We start from the raw sequence: 22,168 nt of genomic DNA on the forward strand, positions 1-22,168 counted from the left end.
TTCTTTCTTTCTGCTAACTGAGGGGGTTTTGTTCTTCTTCTTCTTCTTTCACTAATTGCTTTAGGTGTAAGGTTAGGTTATTTATTTGAGATTTTTCTTGCTTCTTGAGGTAGGATTGTATTCCTATAAACTTCCCTCTTAGAAGTGCTTTTGTTGCATCCCATAGGTTTTTGGTCATTGTGTTTTCAATGTCATTTGTTTCTAGGTATTTTTTGATTTCCTCTTTGATTTCGTCAGTGATCTCTTGGTTATTTAGTAGTGTATTGTTTAGCCTCTATGTATTTGTATTTTTTACATTTTTTTGTCCTGTAAGTGATACCTAGTCTCATAGCGTTGTGGTCGGAAAAGATACTTGATACGATTTCAATTTCTTAAATTTACCAAGGCTTCATTTGTGACCCAAGATATGGTCTATCCTGGAGAATGTTCCAAGAGCACTTGAGAAGAAAGTGTATTGTGTTGTTTTTGGATAGAATGTCCCTATAAATATCAATTAAATCCATCTTGTCTAATGTGTCATTTAAAGCTTATATTTCCTTACTTACTTTCATTTTGGATGATCTGTCCATTGGTAAAAGTGGGGTGTTAAAGTCCCCTACTATTATTGTGTTACTGTTGATTTCCCCTTTTATGGCTGTTAGCATTTGCCTTATGTATTGAGGTGCTCCTATGTTGGGCGCATAAATATTTACAATTGATATATCTCCTTCTTGGATTGATCCCTTGATCATTATTTAGTGTCCTTCTTTGTCTCTTGTAATAGTCTTTATTTTAAAGTCTATTTTGTCTGATATGAGAATTGCTACTCCAGCTTTCTTCTGATTTCCATTTGCATGGAGTATCTTTTTCCATCCCCTCACTTTCAGTCTGTATGTGTCTCTAGGTCTGAAGTGGGTCCCTTGTAGACAGCCTATGTATGGGTCTTGTTTTTGTATCCATTCAGCCAGTCTATGTATTTTGGTTGGAGCATTTAATCCATTTACATTTAAGGTAGTTATCGATACGTATGTTCCTATTACCATTTTCTTAATTGTTTTGGGTTTGTTTTGGTAGGTCTTTTCCTTCTCTTGTATTTCCTGCCTAGAGAAGTTCCTTTAGCATTTGCTATAAAGCTGGTTTGGTGGTGTGGAATTCTCTTAACTTTTGCTTGTCTGTAAAGGTTTTAATTTCTCTGTCAAATCTGAAAGAGATCCTTGCTGGGTAGAGTAATCTTGGTTGTAGGTTTTTCCCTTTCATCATTTTAAATATGTCCTGTCACTCCCTTCTGGCTTGCAGAGTTTCTGCTGAAAGATCAGCTGTTAACGTTATGGGGTTTCCCTTGTATGTTATTTGTTGCTTTTCCCTTGCTGCTTTTAATATTTTTTCTTTGTATTTAATTTTGATAGTTTTATTAATATGTGTCTTGGCATGTTTCTCCTTGGATTTATCCTGTATAGGACTCTCTGCACTTCCTGGACTTGATTGACTATTTCCTTTCCCACGTTAGGGAAGTTTTCAACTATAATCTCTTCAAATATTTTCTCAGACCCTTCCTTTTTCTCTTCTTCTGCAACCCTTATAATTCGAATGTTGGTACATTTAATGTTGTTCCAGAGGTCTCTGAGACTGTCCTCAAGTCTTTTCATTCTTTATTCTTTATTCTGCTCTGCAGTAGTTATTTCCACTCTTTTGTCTTCCAGGTCACTTATCTGTTCTTCTGCCATTGATTCTTTCTAGAGTATTTTTAATTTCATTTACTGTGTTGTTCACCATTGTTTGTTTGCTCTTTAGTTCTTCTAGGTCCTTGTTAAACATTTCTTGTATTTTCTCCATTCTATTTCCAAGATTTTGGATCATCTTTACTATCATTACTCGGAATTCTTTTTCAGGTAGACTGCCTATTATTTCCTCTTCATTTGTTAGGTCTGGTGGGTTTTTGCCTTGCTCCTTCATCTGCTGCATATTTCTTTGTCTTCTCATTTTGTTTAACTTACTTTGTTTGGGGTCTCCTTTTCACAGGCTGCAGATTCGTAGTTCCCATTGTTTTTGGTGTCTGACCCCAGTGGGTGAGGTTGGTTCAGTGGCTTGTGTAGGCTTCCTGGTGGAGGGGACTGGTGCCTGTGTTCTGGTGGGTGGGGCTGGATCTTGTCTTTCTGGTGGACAGTGCCACATCCGGTGGTGTGTTTTGGGGTGTCTGTGAATTTAGTATGATTTTAGGCAGCTCTTTGCTAATGGGTGGGGTTGTGTTCCTGTCTTGCTAGTTGTTTGGCATAGGGCATCCAGCACTGGAGCTTGCTGGCCATTGGTTGGAGCTGGGTGTTAGTGTTGAGACAGAGCTCTCTGGGAGAGCCCTCACCGACTGATATTATGTGGGGCCAGGAGGTCTCTGGTGGTCCAATGTCCTGAACTCAGCTCTCCCACCTCAGAGGCTCAGGCCTGACACCCAGCTGGAGCACCAAGACCCTATCAGCCACATGGCCAGGTATGTGGGGATTTTCTTGCCTTTTGGGAAGTCTGAGGTCTTCTGCCAATGTTCAGTAGCTGTTCTGTTAGGAGCTGTTCCACATGTAGATGTATTTTTGATGTATTTGCGGGTAGGAAGGTGATCTCTACGTCTTACTCCTCCGCCATCTTGAAGGTCCCCCTGCAATAGGAGACTCCACTGAAGATGCCAACCTCCGCAAGAGCTAGAGGTGCAGAGGCATTTTTTTCAGAGGGTTTGCAGCTTGCTTGTTTTTTTCTTTTCCTTTGTGCTTTGTCTAGTTTCACTTGTTCACAAGGTGCTTCATGCAGAGGCTTCACACCCAGCACTTCAGATCAGAGTGCCTAGTAAGAAATGGCTGCGCTGACACCTCCAAAAGCCAAATTTTTAAAAATCTCCTTTCCCCAGCTCAGTGTGAAGGAAGGTCTTCTCCAGGCACGTGCCACCAAGAAGGCAGGGCTCCCTTTCCACCTTGCTCCCCATCCAGGGATATGGTTTCACCCAGGGAGGGGCTGGCCACCAGCACTTCTCATCTCCAGCCCACAGTTCTGTCTTCCAGAAGCACTATTCCAGGCAGGCTTGGACAAGAGAACCTGTCTTCTTTCCTCAACTCAACTCCCATTCACAGAGAGGAAGCTCTAGTCCAGGGGCAGTAGGTGGAGAAATCTAGAACCAAGGTTTTTATCTGATCCTGAAGTCTCTAAATATCAAACAAATGTGTAAAGAGCAGACAAAAAATTTTTAAAATAAAATAAAAGTATTTACAAAGGAGGATGCTTCATACTGATATTCAGGAAAAGGAAACTTCCCCCCATACAATATTGATTCCCATGCAAGGAAGAACAATGTCCATGCTCTCCTACTTGGCTTTCAACATTCCAATAGTCTTTCCTAAAAATCACAATCTTGTGTTGCAGGATAATACTCAAAACAGAAATACTTTGTTCTTATCAACCTGTAAAGAATGAATAGACCCTTTTTTACCTTGCAGCATAATCTAAGAAGTTAAAAGCTCCTTGCTGCTACTTTTATCTCATACCAAAAACTCCCTTTCAGGAAGGTCTGGTATTACCATCCTGGTTTATAAGTAGAGAAACTGAAGCACAGGCATTACTATCTCATGAGTAATGGTAACTGTCCAGTCCTCCTTACAAACAAAACCACACTTCAACATTTATTCTGTGCTGCTCAAAGAGGTACGGACAGGCCAGCTCTTCACTGGATCTAGGTTCACCTACACAACTCCTGTGTAGTTTTTTATTAAAAGGCGTATAAAATTCTAACCTGGGTATCTTCACAGAGATGGCAGGTGTCATGTATGTGGTTTTGTTCTCAGAAGCAAAACCAATATATTTTCTGGTGATCATGAATTTATATTCATTTCTGTCTCAGAAAGAGTAGAGGAGTTACTTAAAATTATATGGCCAAAGGGACACGGTCCAAAGAATAAAGTATACAAGAGATAATAAATAATGACCTGTGATATATTACGGAAGAGGTATAAGAAGAGCTTACGCTGCACACACACATGCAAACACAGACACCCAAGGGAAGAGTTCGAGCCAGAAGTGAATGGTTAGGGAAGCATGATGGGGTGTAAAAAGAATGTCATTTAGAGTCAGATCTGGGTTTAAAGCTGCCTCTTACCCAAGCTCTAAGCCTCAGGTTCATTTGTTTATAAAATGGAAATAACCATAATCGCATCATAAAACTGTCATTGAACAGTAAATAAGATATAACATAGAAGAATACTTAGCACAGTGCCTGTACACAGAAGACAACGGACATCAGCTACCTTCTCCTTCCCCTCCTCTGCATGTTTCTAAATGATTTTTTTTAAATTTTACTGACTTAAGTGGGAATTCTTACAGTGGTTAAAAAAAACCAGTTCCTGCACATTACATAGTCATCGGCACATATGTATCTGTTGCAGCACCATAATTTGCAAAGAAAAAGGAAGTAGTAATTTTAAGAGAAAAGTACCAGCTCACTTGCACTGCCTTCTGAAACCTTCAGCTTTACAATCTACCAAGACTATTTGCTCTAGGGGAGCAGAATCTGAAATAAAGGAAGAATTCTCATGAGAAAAATGGTTCCCCCAAAAAGAAAGAGAAGATAATGAGGGGAAATCGAGGGGTATATAAAGGAGTTTATTTTACTTAACAAAGTAAAAGTCGAGCAAAATGAATAATCTGCCTCCACAAATGGTTATTTAAAGGTTTTCTGTAAAGGGCTCTGGTTCCTAAAAAGACAGGAGTCATTGCATATGCCCACCCACTCCTCATTTATTTTTAAACCCTAGCTTATATGTTCCTTAGCAACAGAAGGAGCAGATGAGACCCCCACACACACACGCACACGCACACCATCTCCCCCAGCCCCCTTCTTCTCTCCTGTCAAGTGTCATTCCGCAAATACCCATGTTCTTCAAAAGATTTTTTTGACCACCTGCAGATCTCTTCTTCCCCACCTCAAATGATCCCCCTTACACAGCAGCCATACTTCACATCCTCACTCAACCCCTTCACTTAGATTCCGTTCTGTAAGGTCTTCCTGACCCCTCTCCATCAACTTCCACCAGTCGCCGTCCTCAGGTGCCCCCCAGAAGTGAGGGGATGTGGTCCTCACTGAGAAGCCAACGCCCAGCTCCAGCCAATGCTGCTCTTTTCTTAAAGACCATTCATTAACCCACCAGCGAAATGGCCAGGCCCAACTACATCTGAGTCCAACATAAATGGCTGCCCTGGTGAATGGGTAGGCCATTCACCGTGACTCTAAAAAAATCATCATCATCATCATCAAAATGGAGACACTCTCCAGGGTACCCAGGACAAACACGTGCCAGATGAAATACCTACCTTCTGCTGTCTTTCCTCTGACTTTGGGACTGCCTGGCCTTGTTTGGCTGGGCATGGCTTATGAATTCAAAGATCAATTGTTCAGCCTTTGGAAAAAAAGGGCAGAGCAGCAATCCTCAGATATGAGTGTGCTTATGCATTGCCTGAGGAGGTGCTAAAAACTCCCACCCACAGAGAGCTTGATTTTGTAAGTGTGGGGTGCTGGGCATTTTTAACCAGCCACCTGAGGCGATGCTGTGGCAGGAGCCTTCCTGAACTGGGGACTGTAAAGCTTTATTTGAAAGGAAATGATGTCCACAAAGTGGGATCCACCTCTGTGGATTGTAAGGCAGAAGCGGTGTTATCCTTCTGCTAGAAAAGCACCGTGTCTGGGTCGATGTCTATGTTTGCGTGTGCACACCCTTACACATGCATGAGTGAGCATGCAACCCAGAAGGCCATGGCCTCACAGAGTACTCATTTCCAAGAGAGAGGCTCAGGGAACGACCCCTGCCAAGAAGCAAGCTGAGATGATTTCCCTTGCAAACTCTGGCTTTGTAGCCCTACCCAGTGAGGAGTCACGGTGATGAATACCAACGACACAGGAACGATTCTGGGCCCAGGAGCCCAGACCCACAATGTGCTCTGCATTATCAACCGTCCCCTCCAACTCGCAGCTCCTAAATTAGGCTGAATGTAGCCCCTGGTCCCCTAAGGGCCAGACAGGCCACCATAGCTAAGAAGTAGAACTGCCTGTGTCCTAGCATACCTCCCTAGAGCTACCTCACTCTCCACCACGTGTCTATTTTTAGAAACCAGAAATATAAAGAGAAAGATCCATTTTGTCCTGATCTACATGAGTAACTAAAAGAGCAAGTCAGGTGGGAAACTCCCTCAATGCACAGTGAACAAACTGCACGTGGGGGATGAGGGAGTAACACCTCCCCAGGAAGGCCGTTTCGGAGTCGTCAGGAGCCAACACTGAGACACAGAGCACATGCCCTAGTGACCGGGGCCTGCAGTCCAGGCAATGCCAGTGGGGATCCCGGTGATTCACACACATGCTCCCAGAAATACAACACACACCCTCACAAACCCACGCACCTCTGTCATCTGCTTTTGCTTACATAACACCACATGGTGTGACAGGCTTAAAACTTTATAAGCATTTCTGGAAAGGACTGCTAACTTAAAATGAGGAGGGTCACAAGGATGCTTTTACTGACCCCTTTTCAAGAAATACTCCAAAGCCAAGGAAGTGCACATCTTTGTAATTCTATGCTTGTTTATCACCTCAACTTTTAAAATTAACAAGCAGTAAGGGTCTCCAAAACTCTCCAAATCTATCAATATCTTTATTCTTGCCTGAAGGTGGGGGGGCAGGGGGGAGGAGAGAACCTACTGGATCCTCATTTCTCATTCGTGAATCCTGACACAATTGGGGGTAGTCTTTTGGCATCATTCAGAGGCCATTTATCCCACACTGTCCTTGTCTTGTAAATACACCCATCCTAGGGGCAAGCACGGCCCCATTCTCTCCCCCACCCCTTGTTTGCCAGCAGGCTTCCCAAGTCGTCCTTCTGAGCACACCCAGGAGAGAGGGAGAGACCACGTGTACGTGTGACCCTCCGGAACCAGTTGTGTATCTACAGACATAGATTCACAACGACTCTTCCTTAATGGGATATTTCAATGCAGGTCCAACTTCCATAAGGATTTCTCTTCAGGATAGAACGCTGTTCTTTTCTGCCTGTCCGTGATCTCAAGTATCAAGTTAGTGCCAAAGGTGCACCCAGTAAAATCGGCAAGGTAGGGGGAGTGGTTGAAGATGACCCCGGCGTAGGGACAACTTTGAGGACTTCTCTCAAGAAAACCTGGCATATGTGTGTGTGCACCCCGCTCCGCACCACCCCCCCCCCACACACACGCATTTTTACTGTTGTTGTTCTGACCTCAGGGACCCAGTCTTCTCTCCAGTTCCGGGGGGGAAACCTGGCGCACGTAGCTTCCCTCCAGCCCAGAAGGCTGGGATGAGAAGTGAACACATAGCCCAGAACGGGGAGGGAGAAGGAGAGAGAGAGGGAGGGAGGGAGGCAGAGAGAGAGAGAGAGGGCTCCAGGTGCCCCCAAGTCCGAGGAAGCGCCTTTCGAGGGCGCAGAGCGGGTCTCGCGCCCCGCGGCGGCACCTGCCTCCCGGCTGCCGGGCTCGCGTTCCTACCTGTACGAGACCTGCTTCCGGAAAGTTAAGTTCCGCAGCTTCTCCTCCAGCGCCTCGTCTTTCTCGTTCGGGCCGGCGGCCCCGGGCTCTTCCAGGGCAGCGGCCCCAGCCGCCGCCGCTGCCCCCGCGCCCCTCGGGTCCGCACCGCCCTCGGCGCCCAGGCAGCAGCTCCCGGCGCCGCTTCCGCTGCTGCTGCTGCCGCCCGTTGCCCCCTTCTCCTCTGCCGCCGAGGAGCTGGGGTTCATGGCGACCGCTCCGGCGGCCGCGGAGGGAGCCGAGGCGGCGCCGCTGCAGAAGCCGGACAGACGAACAGCGCTGACGGCGGCCGCCACCGCCGGAGGGCGAACAGGTCTGCGCGCCGCTGGCAGGGGCGGCAAATGGCAGCCCCTTCCCGCAGCATCCATCCGCGGCGGCCCCGCACCGGGGCATTGTGGGAAACTCCGTGCCTCCACTCCCCCTCCCCGACCAATCAGAGGCCACCTCCCTCCGCCTCCCCCTCCCTCCCCGCTGCAAACCCGCGCCCTCCCGTCCCCCTGGCCTTTTCCTAAATCGGGGGCACCGGCCAGGGCCGAACCGGAACTCTGCCCTGAGGTGTCGGGTCGCCGGAGAGGTGGGCAGAGGGCAGGGGATGAGGAGGCGCCGGGCTGGGGGCGTGGACACTGGCAGCAAGAGAGGAGAGCTCCGGAGGGAAATTCGGAGGACAGCGTGCCGCACCCCGGTTAAGACACGAGGAAGCGGACACCGGGAAGGGAGAGGTGCCCTGCCCAGGCAGCCGGCCCGGGAGCGGTAGCGCCCACCTTGGTGCCCGTCCCCTGATGCCTGATGTCCGGGGCGGCATTCTCCCCACCGCCGCTGCCCGACCGTGCAGAGCCGGAGCCTGGCAGAAGCCTCCCGACCGTGGGAAACCTCGGGGGGAATGCAGCGGGCGCGTGGTCGGTGCGAACCTGGGGGAGAATTCGTAAATTAAACAGGGTAAATTAAGGCATGAGGAGGAGGTCCAGTTTACGATGCAGGCGAAGCGCCTACCTCCTCTCTCGGGGCGAGGGCTGGGACCCTTTCATCCCTGAATCCCCCAGCCCAGAGCCTTCCTTACACACATAGAAAGATCTTCCTAAACAGCTGTTCATAGATTGAATCGGATCACAGGCCCCTCAGCGAAGCAGAAAGACTGAGAGAATCCAGGAGGCAAAGTGAGGACGTGAGCGCTGGGCGCTGCGGCGGCAGAGCGGAAAGGAAAGTAAGGGCCCGCTCGAGGAGGGGCTTCCAACCTCTGCGGACCCCACTACAGACACAAAGCCAAGCTTGCCGTCTCTGCAGATTTAATTGTCCACCGCTCTCTTGTTTTTGTTTCTAAGGTTATTGAAAACTCTATGGGGTTTGAATGATGTGCAACAAAGTGTGTGAGACAGATAGTTTTCCAAATTAGGAATTTTCACGCAAGAATCACTGCTGTCAACAAACACGAGAAAGATTTATACTGAAGGCTAAGTGTAGTAACCAAAATACATACGTATTCAATACATGGACAGGCAATGAGAGAACCAGACCAGGGAAGAATTTCAGGTCGGTGTTGCTGACCCCAAACAAGTTGCTTGATTCCCCCCCCCCTTTATTTTCTCACGACTAGAAAGAATTAGGAGATTGAATAAGATACCTCAGATCTCTCTCAACTCCCTCATTCTGTAATTTGCTGCATGTGTACATTAGCATAAGCCAAGGGTCAGGGCATTTCCAGAGTGGAGTGAGGAAAGGTAATAATAATAAAAATAATTTAAAAAACAGCTAGTGGTTATTAAGCCCTGGTTTTTACGTTACAGATGTGCTAAGCACTGCACATGCCTATCTCTGTGCTTTTTACACTACCCCTCAAATGTATGGTCCCCGTTGCTCAGGCTTATGTTATGCAACTAGAAATTGGCAGAACCAGATATTACACCCAGGGAGCCTGATTATAGGTCTTTGCTTCCCACCCCCCAACCCCCCACCACCCCCCATGCAGCGTGTTCCATTTTAAGAGGAGAATGGGCATATTAGGTGCTTCAACAGTCATGTTAAATGAGGTCTGTGACTACCTAGTGTATCGTAACAACAAGGAAATGTCATCTTACCTGAATTACTAGACAGCTTCCTAACTCCTCCTTCCTGCTAGACAACTCTCCATACGTCCTCCAATCAATTCTCTAGCTCAACCCCCCAGAGACCTCTGATATGTTTTCCTCTACCTAAAAGTATTCCAATTACATCATATTGTCGTTAGGGCAAAGTTCAATTAACCCCTTCACTGATTTTCAAGGCCACATTAGTGGGTGGTGTGCCAGCCCTGCCCACTTCCCCTCCACCCTTTCCTGAGAGTGCCGCTCTGAACTGGACTGTGTACCAGTCCCAGAGGCTCTCTGCTCTCTCTGCTCCCATCTTTGCATGCATGGGTCCACTGCCTCCTTTTCTGAGCTCCTCCCATCCCTAATATCAGCCTAGCTAACTACATGGAAACAACCTAAATGTCCATCAACAGACGAATGGATCAAGAAGATGTGGTATATTTATACAACGGAATACTACTCAGCCATAAAAAAGAATGAAATACTGTAACGCCATTCGCAGGAACATGGATGCAACTAGAGATTATCATACGAAGTGAAGTAAGTCAGAAAGAGAGAGACAAATACCACATGATATCACTTATATGTGGAATCTAAAATACAACACAAAAGAACATATCTGCAAAACAGAAACAGACTCATAGACATAGAGATCAGACTTGTGGTTGCCAGGGGGAGGGAGATGGGGGAGGGAAGGACTGGGAGTGTGGGATTAGCAGATGCAAGCTATTATATATAGGATGGATAAACAACAAGGTCCTACTGTATAGCGCAGAGAACTATATTCAATATCTTGTGATAAACCATAATGGAAAAAAATATTAAAAAAAGAATGTCTATACATGTATAACTGAGTCACTTTGCTGTACAGCAGAGATTGGTACAACATTGTAAATCAACTATACTTCAATAAAAAAATTAAATTAAAATTAAAATAAATTCAATTTTAAACTATAATATGATGCCATTTTTTTAGAATAAACAATTTGAAAATAGATGTATTGGCTGAGGAGGCAGGAAAACCAACACTTTCTCAAATTGTTGGTAGAGTTTGGTATAGGAAATTTGGAGCGATCCACCAATATTTGAAATGCCAACCTAATTGACCTAGCAATTATGCTTCTAGGAATCTGTTCTCTGATATCCTTGAAAGTGTACACTAAAAATTTAAGACTAAAAACAATGTAAATGTTTGTTAATATAGGACTAATTACTTAAATTATCATTCACCCAAATAATGGAATTCTCTGCAGTCATTAAGAGGAATAAGGCAAACTGATAAGGTATTGATATAAAACAATCTCAAAAATATAACTAAAAAAAAACAGGGTTCAGAGTACTTAGTATGCTACCATTTACAGAAAAAGAGAGGATAGCTACAAATATAATATTTCAGGAAAGATACATAAGAAAACAGTGATAATCAGTCAGAGTTGAGTGGCCTTAGCTAGAATCTTGAGTTTTGCCTGATTAAATAAATATATACCAACAGGAGACAGAATGTCTTCCAGGCTAACAGGAAAGCCAGATGGACCAATCAGGTGTGTATTTGCATGTTTAAAGAGTGTATTAACACAGCCACTATGGAGAACAGTATGGAGGTTCCTTAAAAAACTAAAAATAGAACTACCATACGACCCAGCAACCCCACTACTGGGCATATACCCTGAGAACACCATAATTCAAAAAGAGTCATGTACCAAAATGTTCATTGCAGCTCTATTTACAATAGCCAGGACATGGAAGCAACCTAAGTGTCCATCGACAGATGAATGGATAAAGAAGATGTCGCACATGTTTACAGTGGAATATTACTCAGCCATAAAAAGAAACAAAATTGAGTTATTTGTAGTGAGGTGGATGGACCTAGAATCTGTCATACAGAGTGAAGTAAGTCAGAAAGAGAAAAACAAATACCGTATGCTAACACATATATATGGAGCCTAAAAAAAAAAAGGTTATGAAGAACCTAGGGGCAGGACAGGAATAAAGACGCAGACGTAGAGAATGGACTTGAGGACATGGGGAGGGGGAAGGGTAAGCTGGGACAAAGTGAGAGAGTGGCATGGACATATATACAGTATCAAATGTAAAATAGATAGCTAGTGGGAAGCAGCCACATAGCACAGGGAGATCAGCTCGGTGCTTTGTGACCACCTAGAGGGGTGGGATAGGGAGGGTGGGAGGGAGATGCAAGAGGGAGTAGATATGGGGATATATGCATATGTATAGCTGATTCACTTTGTTATAAAGCAGAAACTAACACACCATTGTAAAGCAATTATACTCCAATAAAGATGTTAAAAAAAAAAGAGTCTATCAACAAAAATGGGCTGCTACACAAAGGAAAATAAGGTTAAAAAAAGAAAAGATCACTGAACACGCACTGGATTTTAAGACAGAGAGAAAGAAAGAAACTTACACCATAGAAGCACAAATAGTTCCAGCATAAGACAAATGAATTCTTTTTGTGGGGTGGCCTTCTGAGAAGTTACTTAAAATATCAGTTATCCTTTCAGACAATTTATTTTCCTTCTTGTTTTTCAGTGGTCACTAAGCAACCTTGTAATTATTCATTCAACTTCTTAGTTACCTTGACTCTAAAAAGTGGAATCCTTGGGCATAGGTCAAAAGCACTCCAATCACAGGAAAATAAATTGACGTTCAGGTTTAAAAACGTATCATGTATGATTTTGAGGAACGTAAGTACATAAACAAGAAAATGAGCTTCTCTGGGTATACTGAAATATGCTGCTTCTCATCTCAGACCTCCCCTGGAAAAAATCTCCATCACTGGACCCAAAGCCCCACTAGTGGGTTCCTTACCTTATCTTTCTATTATTAATTATTGTTCATTCTAACATAGGTATCAGCGCAGCCTTACATATCAAACTTGAGTCTCCCAAATTCTAGGCCTGATCAAAACAGCCTCAAGCATGAAATTTTAAAGAAAGAAAAAAAAAAATTTTTTTAGAGTTTAGATTAGCCAGCAAGACAAGTAATAAAGAGAACATCATGTCTAACCTTTTTTAAATGTATGTAGTGATTAAGAATTTTCAGGAAATAATACAGAATCATTTTTTTTTTAGAAAGCAAGTAACACACATAAACCACACAAAACACACATATACCACATACACACACACAAACACATACCATTTAGGGTCTAAGTTATTTAAAGACCAATCTAAGGTTAATAGAGCTTTGGAAAATATTGTCAGTAAAGGAAAAAAGGAAAGGAAGTTTCCAGGTTGGAGCTGACGTGTGTAAGCTTATTCCTGCCTACCACCTTTATACTTTCTACTTTTGCTGCCTGGAATGCTCTGCCTCAAAGATTCCCAAACTTTCTCAGTTTACAGAACACTTAGCATTGCAGTAATTATTTTTCCTGGAACCTCTAGACCAAAAGAAGAACCGAACATTTAGGTTTATTAGGTAGTTAAGTGCTAACGATTTAATAACCATTTATGCCTTAACAACATTCGTTGCTGTTTAAAAAAGTGATACATATAAATTGAAAGGAAAAAAATAATGTTTTATTTCATCCTTAAATAGCCCCAATTACTTACTAATGAGATAGTAATGGGCACGATACAACTTCTCAAACCTTGGAATCATAATAGGTACCACTTTGCTTTTTATCAGAGCAACCACTGAACCCCCAGCTCTGCCAAGATAATAATGTCAGTGAAAAAAATGTAACATGATCCAGTGTGGAAACTGTCAACTACCTATAGTAGTTTGCATGGTGTCTAACAGAGGTTGAGTATCACTGTTTGCCCTGAAAATTTTAAATATCCTTCAATGCCCCTGTGAATTCACGGCAGAGAGCTGAGCTCCTCCATGGAGTTCAGAAACCTTGGCTCTACCCCAATATTTTTACATGATGTTTGTTTTTGCATGGGTTCCCTAGAAAACACATTCTTAGGCAAAGCTTACAAGCCAAGGCTTTATGGAGAATTGTAGTCCCAGGACGTTATGAAGGGAAAAGAGAAGTAAGGCAGGAAAAGAGGGAAAATAAATTCAAGGTGGTGAGTATGAGATGGCTGCATCCTCACAAATAAACATACCTGGTTGCTTGGTCACCAGAACTTCGTCCAGACAGAACTTACATCATCACTGTATCTGGGAACATTCTGTCTGCAGGAAGAAGGGGAATTTCTCTGCCAGTTTCTTCCTGTCTCCTGACTCCTGTTTCTCATTGGTTGAAGTTTGTCCCTTAGGGAATTGACTCACTCTCCCTTCCAGGTTATGTTCCTGGGGAACCCAGCATCCTGCCACACAGCCGGACTTCTTAGTCCTTTCTGGAAGTGATGGGAGGAAACTCTAAAAATAGAGACCCGTTGAGCCTGAGCATCAAGTTGTTGAGCTTCCTGCCACTCCCTGAGTCCAGCCCTTCTTGGGGGAGGCTGAGACAGCTGGCAGAGGTAGGATATGAGGCAACGTCAATGTCAATGGTGGAGGCTCTCCATTAAGCAGAAAAGAAACAATAGGTTGGGGGGACAGGAGGGGCCAATCATTCTGGAGACGTACATAAACTGGGTCCTGGACACTCTGCTTCTTCTCATCGTTCAGGTCTTACCTCTCATGTCACGTTTTCAAAGAAGCCTCCCTGACACTCCCTAAAATGCCCTTCTTAGCCATAGCTGACACAAAACTGTGTGTTTTTTTCTTAAATTCATAGCACTTCTCACTGTCTAAATTGTACTGTCTATTTACTTCTTTGTTTTCTCCTCTTATTAGAACATGAGCTCTATCTTAGCTAATGTCTTCAACAAAACTACGAGACATACAGTAGGTACATTAAAAATGTTTATTGAATGAATGAATAAATGTTATCTAACATTCATGGGCCTAGAAAGAAAATCAGAGGGCCAGTCAGGAAGGTGCTGGGATTGTAAATTTACTAGGCAATAAGGAAAGGAGAGATCTGTACGAGGACTGTGTGTTAAAAAACCCAAGATTCTCAGGCTTATACCATTGCATACAAAATATGAAGCTGCCATACAAAATATGGATACCTGTTGAAATAGAATGGAGAACAATCTTTTAGGTTCTATTGATAGGAATTAATAGGAACTTGTTAGCATGGGCAGTCTCTAACCTAGATTTAAATTATAATAGAGCTATTCTTTCTCCAGGATGAAAGGGGTCTTAAACTCATCCAATCCAGCCTTCCATCCACGCACAGTACTCCCACAGCATCCCTTCACATGATCTTTTCAGCCTTGAACAACTGAAGTTATGGGGAGTCACTACTTTCTAAGACAACTCAGTCATTTTCAGCAGGGTATGTCATTTTCAACAGGGTATGTCATAAATTTCTTCTCAGTTTTCGTTATTATTCCTTACTCTGTTTGTGCACCCAGAAGAAATAACATAATTTACAATGTTCTTGTACTTGAGCAGCTGGTTTGGGGGCCAAATTGAAGGAATTAACATTTATTTTCATTAAATTTCCCCTTGCTGTGTTCTGACCATCATTCACCCATCCAAGAGTCTTGGGGATCTGAAGTATGTCATTCATTGCATTCACAATCCCTCCTGATTCTCTGTCAAGAGCAGATCTGATCTGCAATATACTGTGAAGTTGCCGATAAACTTCCTGAAAAGGATAAGGTCAGAAACAGAATGAATGGTGTATCCCTAGAAACCTCGATCCAGGCTGATAGTCATTGGTTTTACAGGCAATCACTAAACAGTGATATATACTGTTCTAGGCGCTAGCAATTCATCAGGGAAAAACTGAAGACCTCTCTCTTTCTGCTCTTTTGGTGCTAAACATTCTAGTGGTCTATTAATCACTAACTTCTGTGAATAGTTATTAAAATCCAAATTAAAACATTGAGCTGAACTTTTATCTGCATTTCTCTCTTTGTGGACAAATTTCAATTGAGGGACTATGTGCAGTACTCTATTTCTATTACATTTCCCCAAAGTATCAGACAAGAAACCCTATCAAAGAAAATGAGGCTAATCTAATGTGACTTTTTAATTAACCCATCCTAATTTCCAAAAATCATATCCTTCCTTTTTCAACATATTACGAACACTTCTTCAGCCTCTCCTATAGAAACAGTATGCTAATGCTGAGGATTCAAAGATGGATACAATTCAGTAAATTTCCTGAAAGAGTTTACTATTTAATTGTAATAAATGAAAACCATTTCCTTTCTTTTTTACTGAAAGTGATGAAAGCCATGTGGCAGACCCCAAAGCCTTTTTATTCAAAAGTCATTCATGTCCCCTTTCTCCCTCATCTTCCTAGACTACAGAGATATACAAATAAAATACTCCTTCCCAAACTGCCCTGCAGTGAAGTGTGACTATGTGACCTGGTTCTGAACAATGAGATTGAAGCCAAAATAACCAGATGAGGCTTCTGGGAGAATGTTTTACTAGTACAGAAAGATAATTTGCCCTTTCAGTCCTTTGCCCATCTTCCTTCTTCAATTCAGGGCCTAGATGTGTAATAGCCATTTTACAACCATGAAGATGCAAATCATTTACTAAGAATGGAAAAGTCAGTTGTGATGCGCATTGGTCCCTAATGACTTCCTTGAGGAGTTGCTAGCCCAAGACAGTTCATCTATCACTAGACTTTTTATTATAAAAGAAAATTAAACTCCTATCTGTATAAGCCACTGTTGACTGGATTTTTTATTTGCTTGCAGCTAAATGCATTTCTAACTTTTAGTTGGCACAAATGAATTCAGGAAAAAAATCAATATATTGGTTGAAATATTCATAATAACCTAAATCAAATGGGGTAGTTCAGTTAGAGCCCCTTCCCCAATTGTATTTTGTGAATAATTTCCAAAGTTAACTATGAAGTTAATAATATTACTCTTTAATCAAATCATTCCAATTCTAAAATGTATCTTAAGTAAAAATCCCAAGTAAGAAGAAGTAAGGAAAGGAAAATATTTGTTGTAGAATGATTTATAATGATGAGGAAGTGATCTAACAGATAAACAACAGGAAAATAAGTAAAATTTTCAATGTCCATTGAAGGACTATTATGCAGATCCCCCAAATAATAGTTATGGATCCATGCAAATTTGTCATACAAATTGCTGATGATGTACTAAATGAAAACACTGTGATATGAAGTTGAATAACATCATTATTGAAACTATATAAAATATGGGTATATAAGGCAGAAAAGGAATGCACAAGTAGAAAAATAATTGGTTTTGAGATGACTCAATTTTTTCAAAATTATTTATACTGTTATAATTTTATACTTATAATTGTAAGACATTTTAGATGATAAATATTATTTCATTAAATACCATGTTCTTTCAAAAATATCTTTTTGTATCCCTACCAGGGACAGAAGTATCATAAACTTTTGGTTTAGAATCAGTGTAAATTTAAATAGATATTTAATTTAAATAAATGTCATAAAACATTTTAACTCAGAAAACAGATGAATTTTTGTAATATTGGGAAAGCTCATTAAGATTAGAATGGTTACTCTCAAGAATGAACATGCAATGTACAGTCAAATGACTTAAACAAATTTGATTTTGTTTTCATTTCCCTTGCATGTCACGGACAACAAAATTATCTTAATGATTAAGATTGTCTTTTGCACAACTAAAAATGGCAATAATACAATGTCAGAGCTGGGAGGAATTTAGGAGATTATCTGTCCCCACCTTTCATTTCAGAAATGAAGAAACACCTAGAGAAGTTAAGTGACTCACCGAAGTTCACATAGCTAGTCAGTGGAGAACAAGGATAGTGTTCAGGTCTTCTTTAATGTTATTCATTCCCCACAATAAACATTTATTCATTAAATAAGCATCTATTAAGTAGTCATTCAGTACTGCTATACTGGACACTGTGCTAGGTACTGTTTTCAAAGATAAGTTGGGGATAATACACTACTCTGTGAGGATCAGAGTCTTGTGGGGTGAACGACAGGATAATAATTATAAGCGATATTGATATGTGCTTTACGTTCTACTAGATTCCAAATGTCTTGGAGTATGATCTTGGAGGACCTAACAGATGATGTCTGAGGAGCCCAGGGAAGAAGAGACTTTTGCCTTACTTCTGAAGATTTGAGTGGAATTTCACCATCCAGAAATAGTACATTGCAAAAGTGCAGAATAATAAAAAGAACCAGGTGTGCTGAAAAATGCCAAATACTTTGATATGGCATAGACTTGGAATGGAGGAGCAAGGGAGAAGTGGAGGTAGATGAGGCTGGGGGGTAAGTTACAGACACTTTGAGAAAGAACCTAATGGAATTTAACATGGTCTTATCTATATGTCATAAACTGTTGCTCAAAACTTCCATATCTAGTATATCAAATTCCTGCTAATCAAACACAAGTTATGCAAGGGAGAGGTTAAATCAAGAATACTTGTTATATTTACCAAGACTGAATTATGAAGAAATAGAAAATCTGAACAGACCAGACCTATAACTAGTAATGAGATGCACTGGTAATCAAAATACTCTCAGCAAAGAAAAGCCCAGGACCAGAGGGCTTCATTGGTGAATTCTATCAAACATTTAAAGAAGAATTAATACCAATTCTCCTCAAATACTTCCAAAAAATTGAAGAGGAGGGTACACTTCCAAATTCATTCTATAGTGCCAGCATTACCCTGAGTCAAAGTCAGACAAAGATACTATAAGAAAGTTATAGGCCAATATCCCTGATGAATATTGATGCAAAAATCCTCAACAAAATACTAGGAAACAGAATTCAGCAACACATTAAAAGAATTATACTCCATGACCAAGTGGGATTTATTCCTGGAATGTAAGGATGGTTCAGCATATGAAAATCACTGTAATACATCACATTAACAGTATGAAGGGGGGGAAATCTGATTACCTCAATTGGCATAGAAAAGGTATCTTATAAAATTGAACACCTTTTGATGATTTTTAAAAAACACCCAAGAAACTAGAGATAGAAGGAAACCTCAACATGACAAAGCTCACATATTAAAGCAAATAAACAAACAAACAAAAAACCAGAGCTAACATAATACTCAATGGCAAAAGACTGAAAGCTTTTTCTTTACAATCAGGAAAAAGACAAGGATGCCTGCTTTTGCCACTTGTATTCCACATAGTACTGGAAGTTCTAGCCAGAGCAGTTAGGCAAGAAAAAGAAGTAAAAGGTGTGTCCAAATTGAAAAGGAAGAAGTAAAATTATCTCTGTTTGCATACAACATGATCTTATGTGTAGAAAATCCAGAAGTTCCACATACAAAAAAAAATTGTTAGAATTAATCAATCAATTCAGCAAAGTTTCAGGATAAAAATTCAACATGCAAAAATCAGTTGCATTTCTACACACCAGCAATGAACAATCAGAAAATAAAAGTAAGAAAACAATTTTATTTACAATAGCATCAAAAAGCATAAAATACTTAGGAATAAATTTAACCAAGGAGGTGAAAGACTTATACACTGAAAGCTACACAATGTTGTTGAAGGAAATTAAAGAAGACACAAATAAATGGAAAGACATCTTGTGTTCACAAATTGGAAGACTTAATATTGTTAAGATGTCAATACTACCGAAAGCAATCTACAGATTTAATGCAATCCCTATCAAAATTCCAGGGACACTTTTTGCAGAAATAGAAAAATTTACCTTAAAATGTACTGTGGAATTTCAAAGAACCCTGAATAGCCAAAACAATTTTGCAAAAGAAAAACAAAGTTGGAGGTCTCATACTTCCTGATTTCAAGTTCATTACAAAGCTATAGTAACCAAAAGAGTGTAGTACTGGCATAAAGGCAGACATATAACACAATGGAACAGAAAAAAATGCTCAGAAGTAGACCTTCACATATATGATCAAATGATTTTCAACAAGGGTGCTAATATCATTCAATGGGTAAAGGATAATCTCTTCAACAAAGGTCATTGGAAAAACTGTCTATCCACATGCAAAAGAATGAATTTGAACTTGCTTAGTCAGCCCTAGTTGTTGTAACAAAATATCATAGGCTTGGTGGATTAAATAACAGACATTTATTTCTCACAGTTCTAGAGGCTGGGAAGTCCAAGATCAAGGTATCAGCAAATCGGTTCTTAGTGACAGACCTCTTCCTGGTTTGTAAACATCCTCCTTCTGCCTGTATTCTTACACGGCAGAGAGAGGGAGCTCTGATGTCTCTTCCTCTTCTTATAAGAACACTAATCTCATCATGGAGGTTCCACCCTCATGACCTCCTATAAAACTAATTACCTCCCAAAGGCCCCACCTTCTACGTTGGTGGTTAGGGTTTCAATATATGAATTTTGGGAGGACACAAACATTCAATCCATAACACTTACACTTATAGAAAAATTAACTAAAAATGGTTCAAAGACCAAAAAAGTAAGAAAGACCTAAAACTATAAAACTCTTAAAAAGAAACACAGGGGAAAAGTTTCATACCATTGGATTTGGCAAATATGCCCTAGATATGACACCAAAAGTACAGGTAACAAAGTAAAAATAGATAAATTGGACTATATCAAAATTTAAAACTTCTGTATATCAAAGGACAGAATCAGCAAAGTGAAAAGGCAACCTATAGAATAAGAGAAAATATTTGCAAATCGTATATCTGATAAGGGGCTAATATCCAGCATATATAAAGAACTTATACAACTCAACAACAAAACAACAAATAACTTGATTAAAAAATGGGCAAAGGACTTAAATGAACATTTCTCCAAAGATGATATACAAATGGCCAACTAGCATATAAAAAGATGCTCACTATCACTAATCATTAGAGGAATGCAAATCAAAACCACAATGAGGTTTCATCTCATATGCATTAGAATGGCTACTATTAAAAAAATTTTTTTAAACCCAGAAAATAACAAGCTGTTGGTAAGAATATGGAAAAATTGGAACCCTTGTCCACTGTTGGTGGGAAAGTGAAATGGTATAGTCACTATGGAAAATACTGCAGCAAATCCTCAAAAAATTAAAAATAAAACTATCATATGACCCAGCAATTCCACTGCTGGGTATATATCCAAAAAGAATTGAAAGCAGGATCTCAAAGAGATACTTACACACCCACATTCATAGCAGCACTATTCACAATAGCCAAGAGTTGAAAGTAACCCAAGTGGATGAATGGAAAAACAAAATATGGTCTATACATACAATGGAATATTATTCACCCTTAAAAAGGAAGGAAATCCTGATATATGCTACAACATAAATGAACCTTAAGGCCATTATGTTAAATGAAATAAGCCAGTCACTAAAAGACAAATACTGTATGATTCCACTTATTTGCGATACCCAGAATAGTCAAATTCACAGAAACAGAAAATAGAATGGTGGTTGCCAGGGGCTAGGAGGAGGGGGAAATGAGGAGTTATTTGAATGTTAATGAATACAGAGTTTTAGTTTTGCAAGATGAAAAAGTTCTGGAGATTCACTGCACAACAATGTAAATATACTTAACGCTACTGAAACATAAATGATTAAGATGGTAAATTTTATGTTATTCTTTTTTACCACAATAAAAAAAATTTTTTAAAAACTGCTTGTAGAAATCCTCTGAAACAAGGGGTTAAAAACCATGCTTGAGGGAATAAAATAAATTAAAATAAAAAATTAAAATAAATTTATGCTGAGACCACAATTATTCAATCTGTCTTTGACTTTAAGTCTCAGACCTTGAGCAAGGAAAATAAATTCTCCTAAGAAGATGAGTTCAAATGAGTAGGAGTCAGGTAGGGGCAATTGCAAGGCAAGGGAAGAAATAATTTCTTGATGGAGCTTCTACACTAAGATGCAATCCCTGTACCAGATTTCAGGACGTTGGAGCTTGCTCTTTCCTCTTCATTAATCAAAGATAATGAAGAATTACAGGGTGGAATTACTTGCCAAAGAGTTTTCCATTTTCTGCCTCCCTCCCTCAGCTGATGCTGATTGGAATAAGGAAAGTTCCCTGAGGACAAATGCTCGTGCTCTTAGGACCAGAGTTTGCTTGCAGCAAACTTGAGGATATGGGGAGGGGGAAGGGTAAGCTGGGACAAAGTGAGAGAGTGGCATGGACATATATACACTACCAAACGTAAAATAGATAGCTAGTGGGAAGCAGCCGCATAGCACAGGGAGATCAGCTCGGTGCTTTGTGACCACCTAGAGGGGTGGGATAGGGAGGGTGGGCGGGAGGCGCAAGAGGGAGGAGATATGGGGATGTATGTATATGTATAGCTGATTCACTTTGTTATATAGCAGAAACTAACACACCACTGTAAAGCAATTATACTCCAATAAAGATGTTAAAAAAATAACAGAGTGCTCAGAGGTCTGGCTTTGTTATTACTCACCGTCCCTTTGGTGAGCCGAGTACAGTCAGCAATGCCCGTCCAGGCCAACCCACCATTAGGGAGCTGCACGTGAGAACATGGGCATTTCCCCTTTTCTTTCAAGCGAGTCGGGTCTTTAATTGGATTGCGGTAATGTAACCTTCCTTGTCCAACATTGCTATCCAAGTGGTGTGAAAGCAGCTCCTGTTACATTTCTTTGAACTCCTATTTGACTCATAGTTTATA

The 22,168-nt window shown here is 41.0% G+C and overlaps 1 protein-coding gene across 6 annotated transcripts in view; it reads right to left on the minus strand.

Annotated features, from left to right (window-relative positions):
• DGKI (diacylglycerol kinase iota) overlaps positions 1 to 17,204 on the minus strand; it is a 455,938-nt gene extending 438,734 nt beyond the window's left edge. For all 6 annotated transcript variants that reach the window (XR_014266816.1, XM_082472878.1, XM_082472877.1 and 3 more), the window contains exon 1: positions 7,516 to 17,204. Coding sequence is in view for 5 of the 6 variants with exons in the window: in XM_082472878.1 (XP_082329004.1) it covers positions 7,516 to 7,919 (404 nt within the window). In the remaining variant the exon portion in view is untranslated. The remainder of the gene's footprint in view (positions 1 to 7,515) is intronic.
• Between the last annotated feature and the right edge of the window lie 4,964 nt (positions 17,205 to 22,168).

The sequence above is a fragment of the Balaenoptera physalus genome (assembly GCF_965194825.1).
Source record: "Balaenoptera physalus genome assembly, chromosome: 8".
NCBI lineage: Eukaryota > Metazoa > Chordata > Mammalia > Artiodactyla > Balaenopteridae > Balaenoptera > Balaenoptera physalus.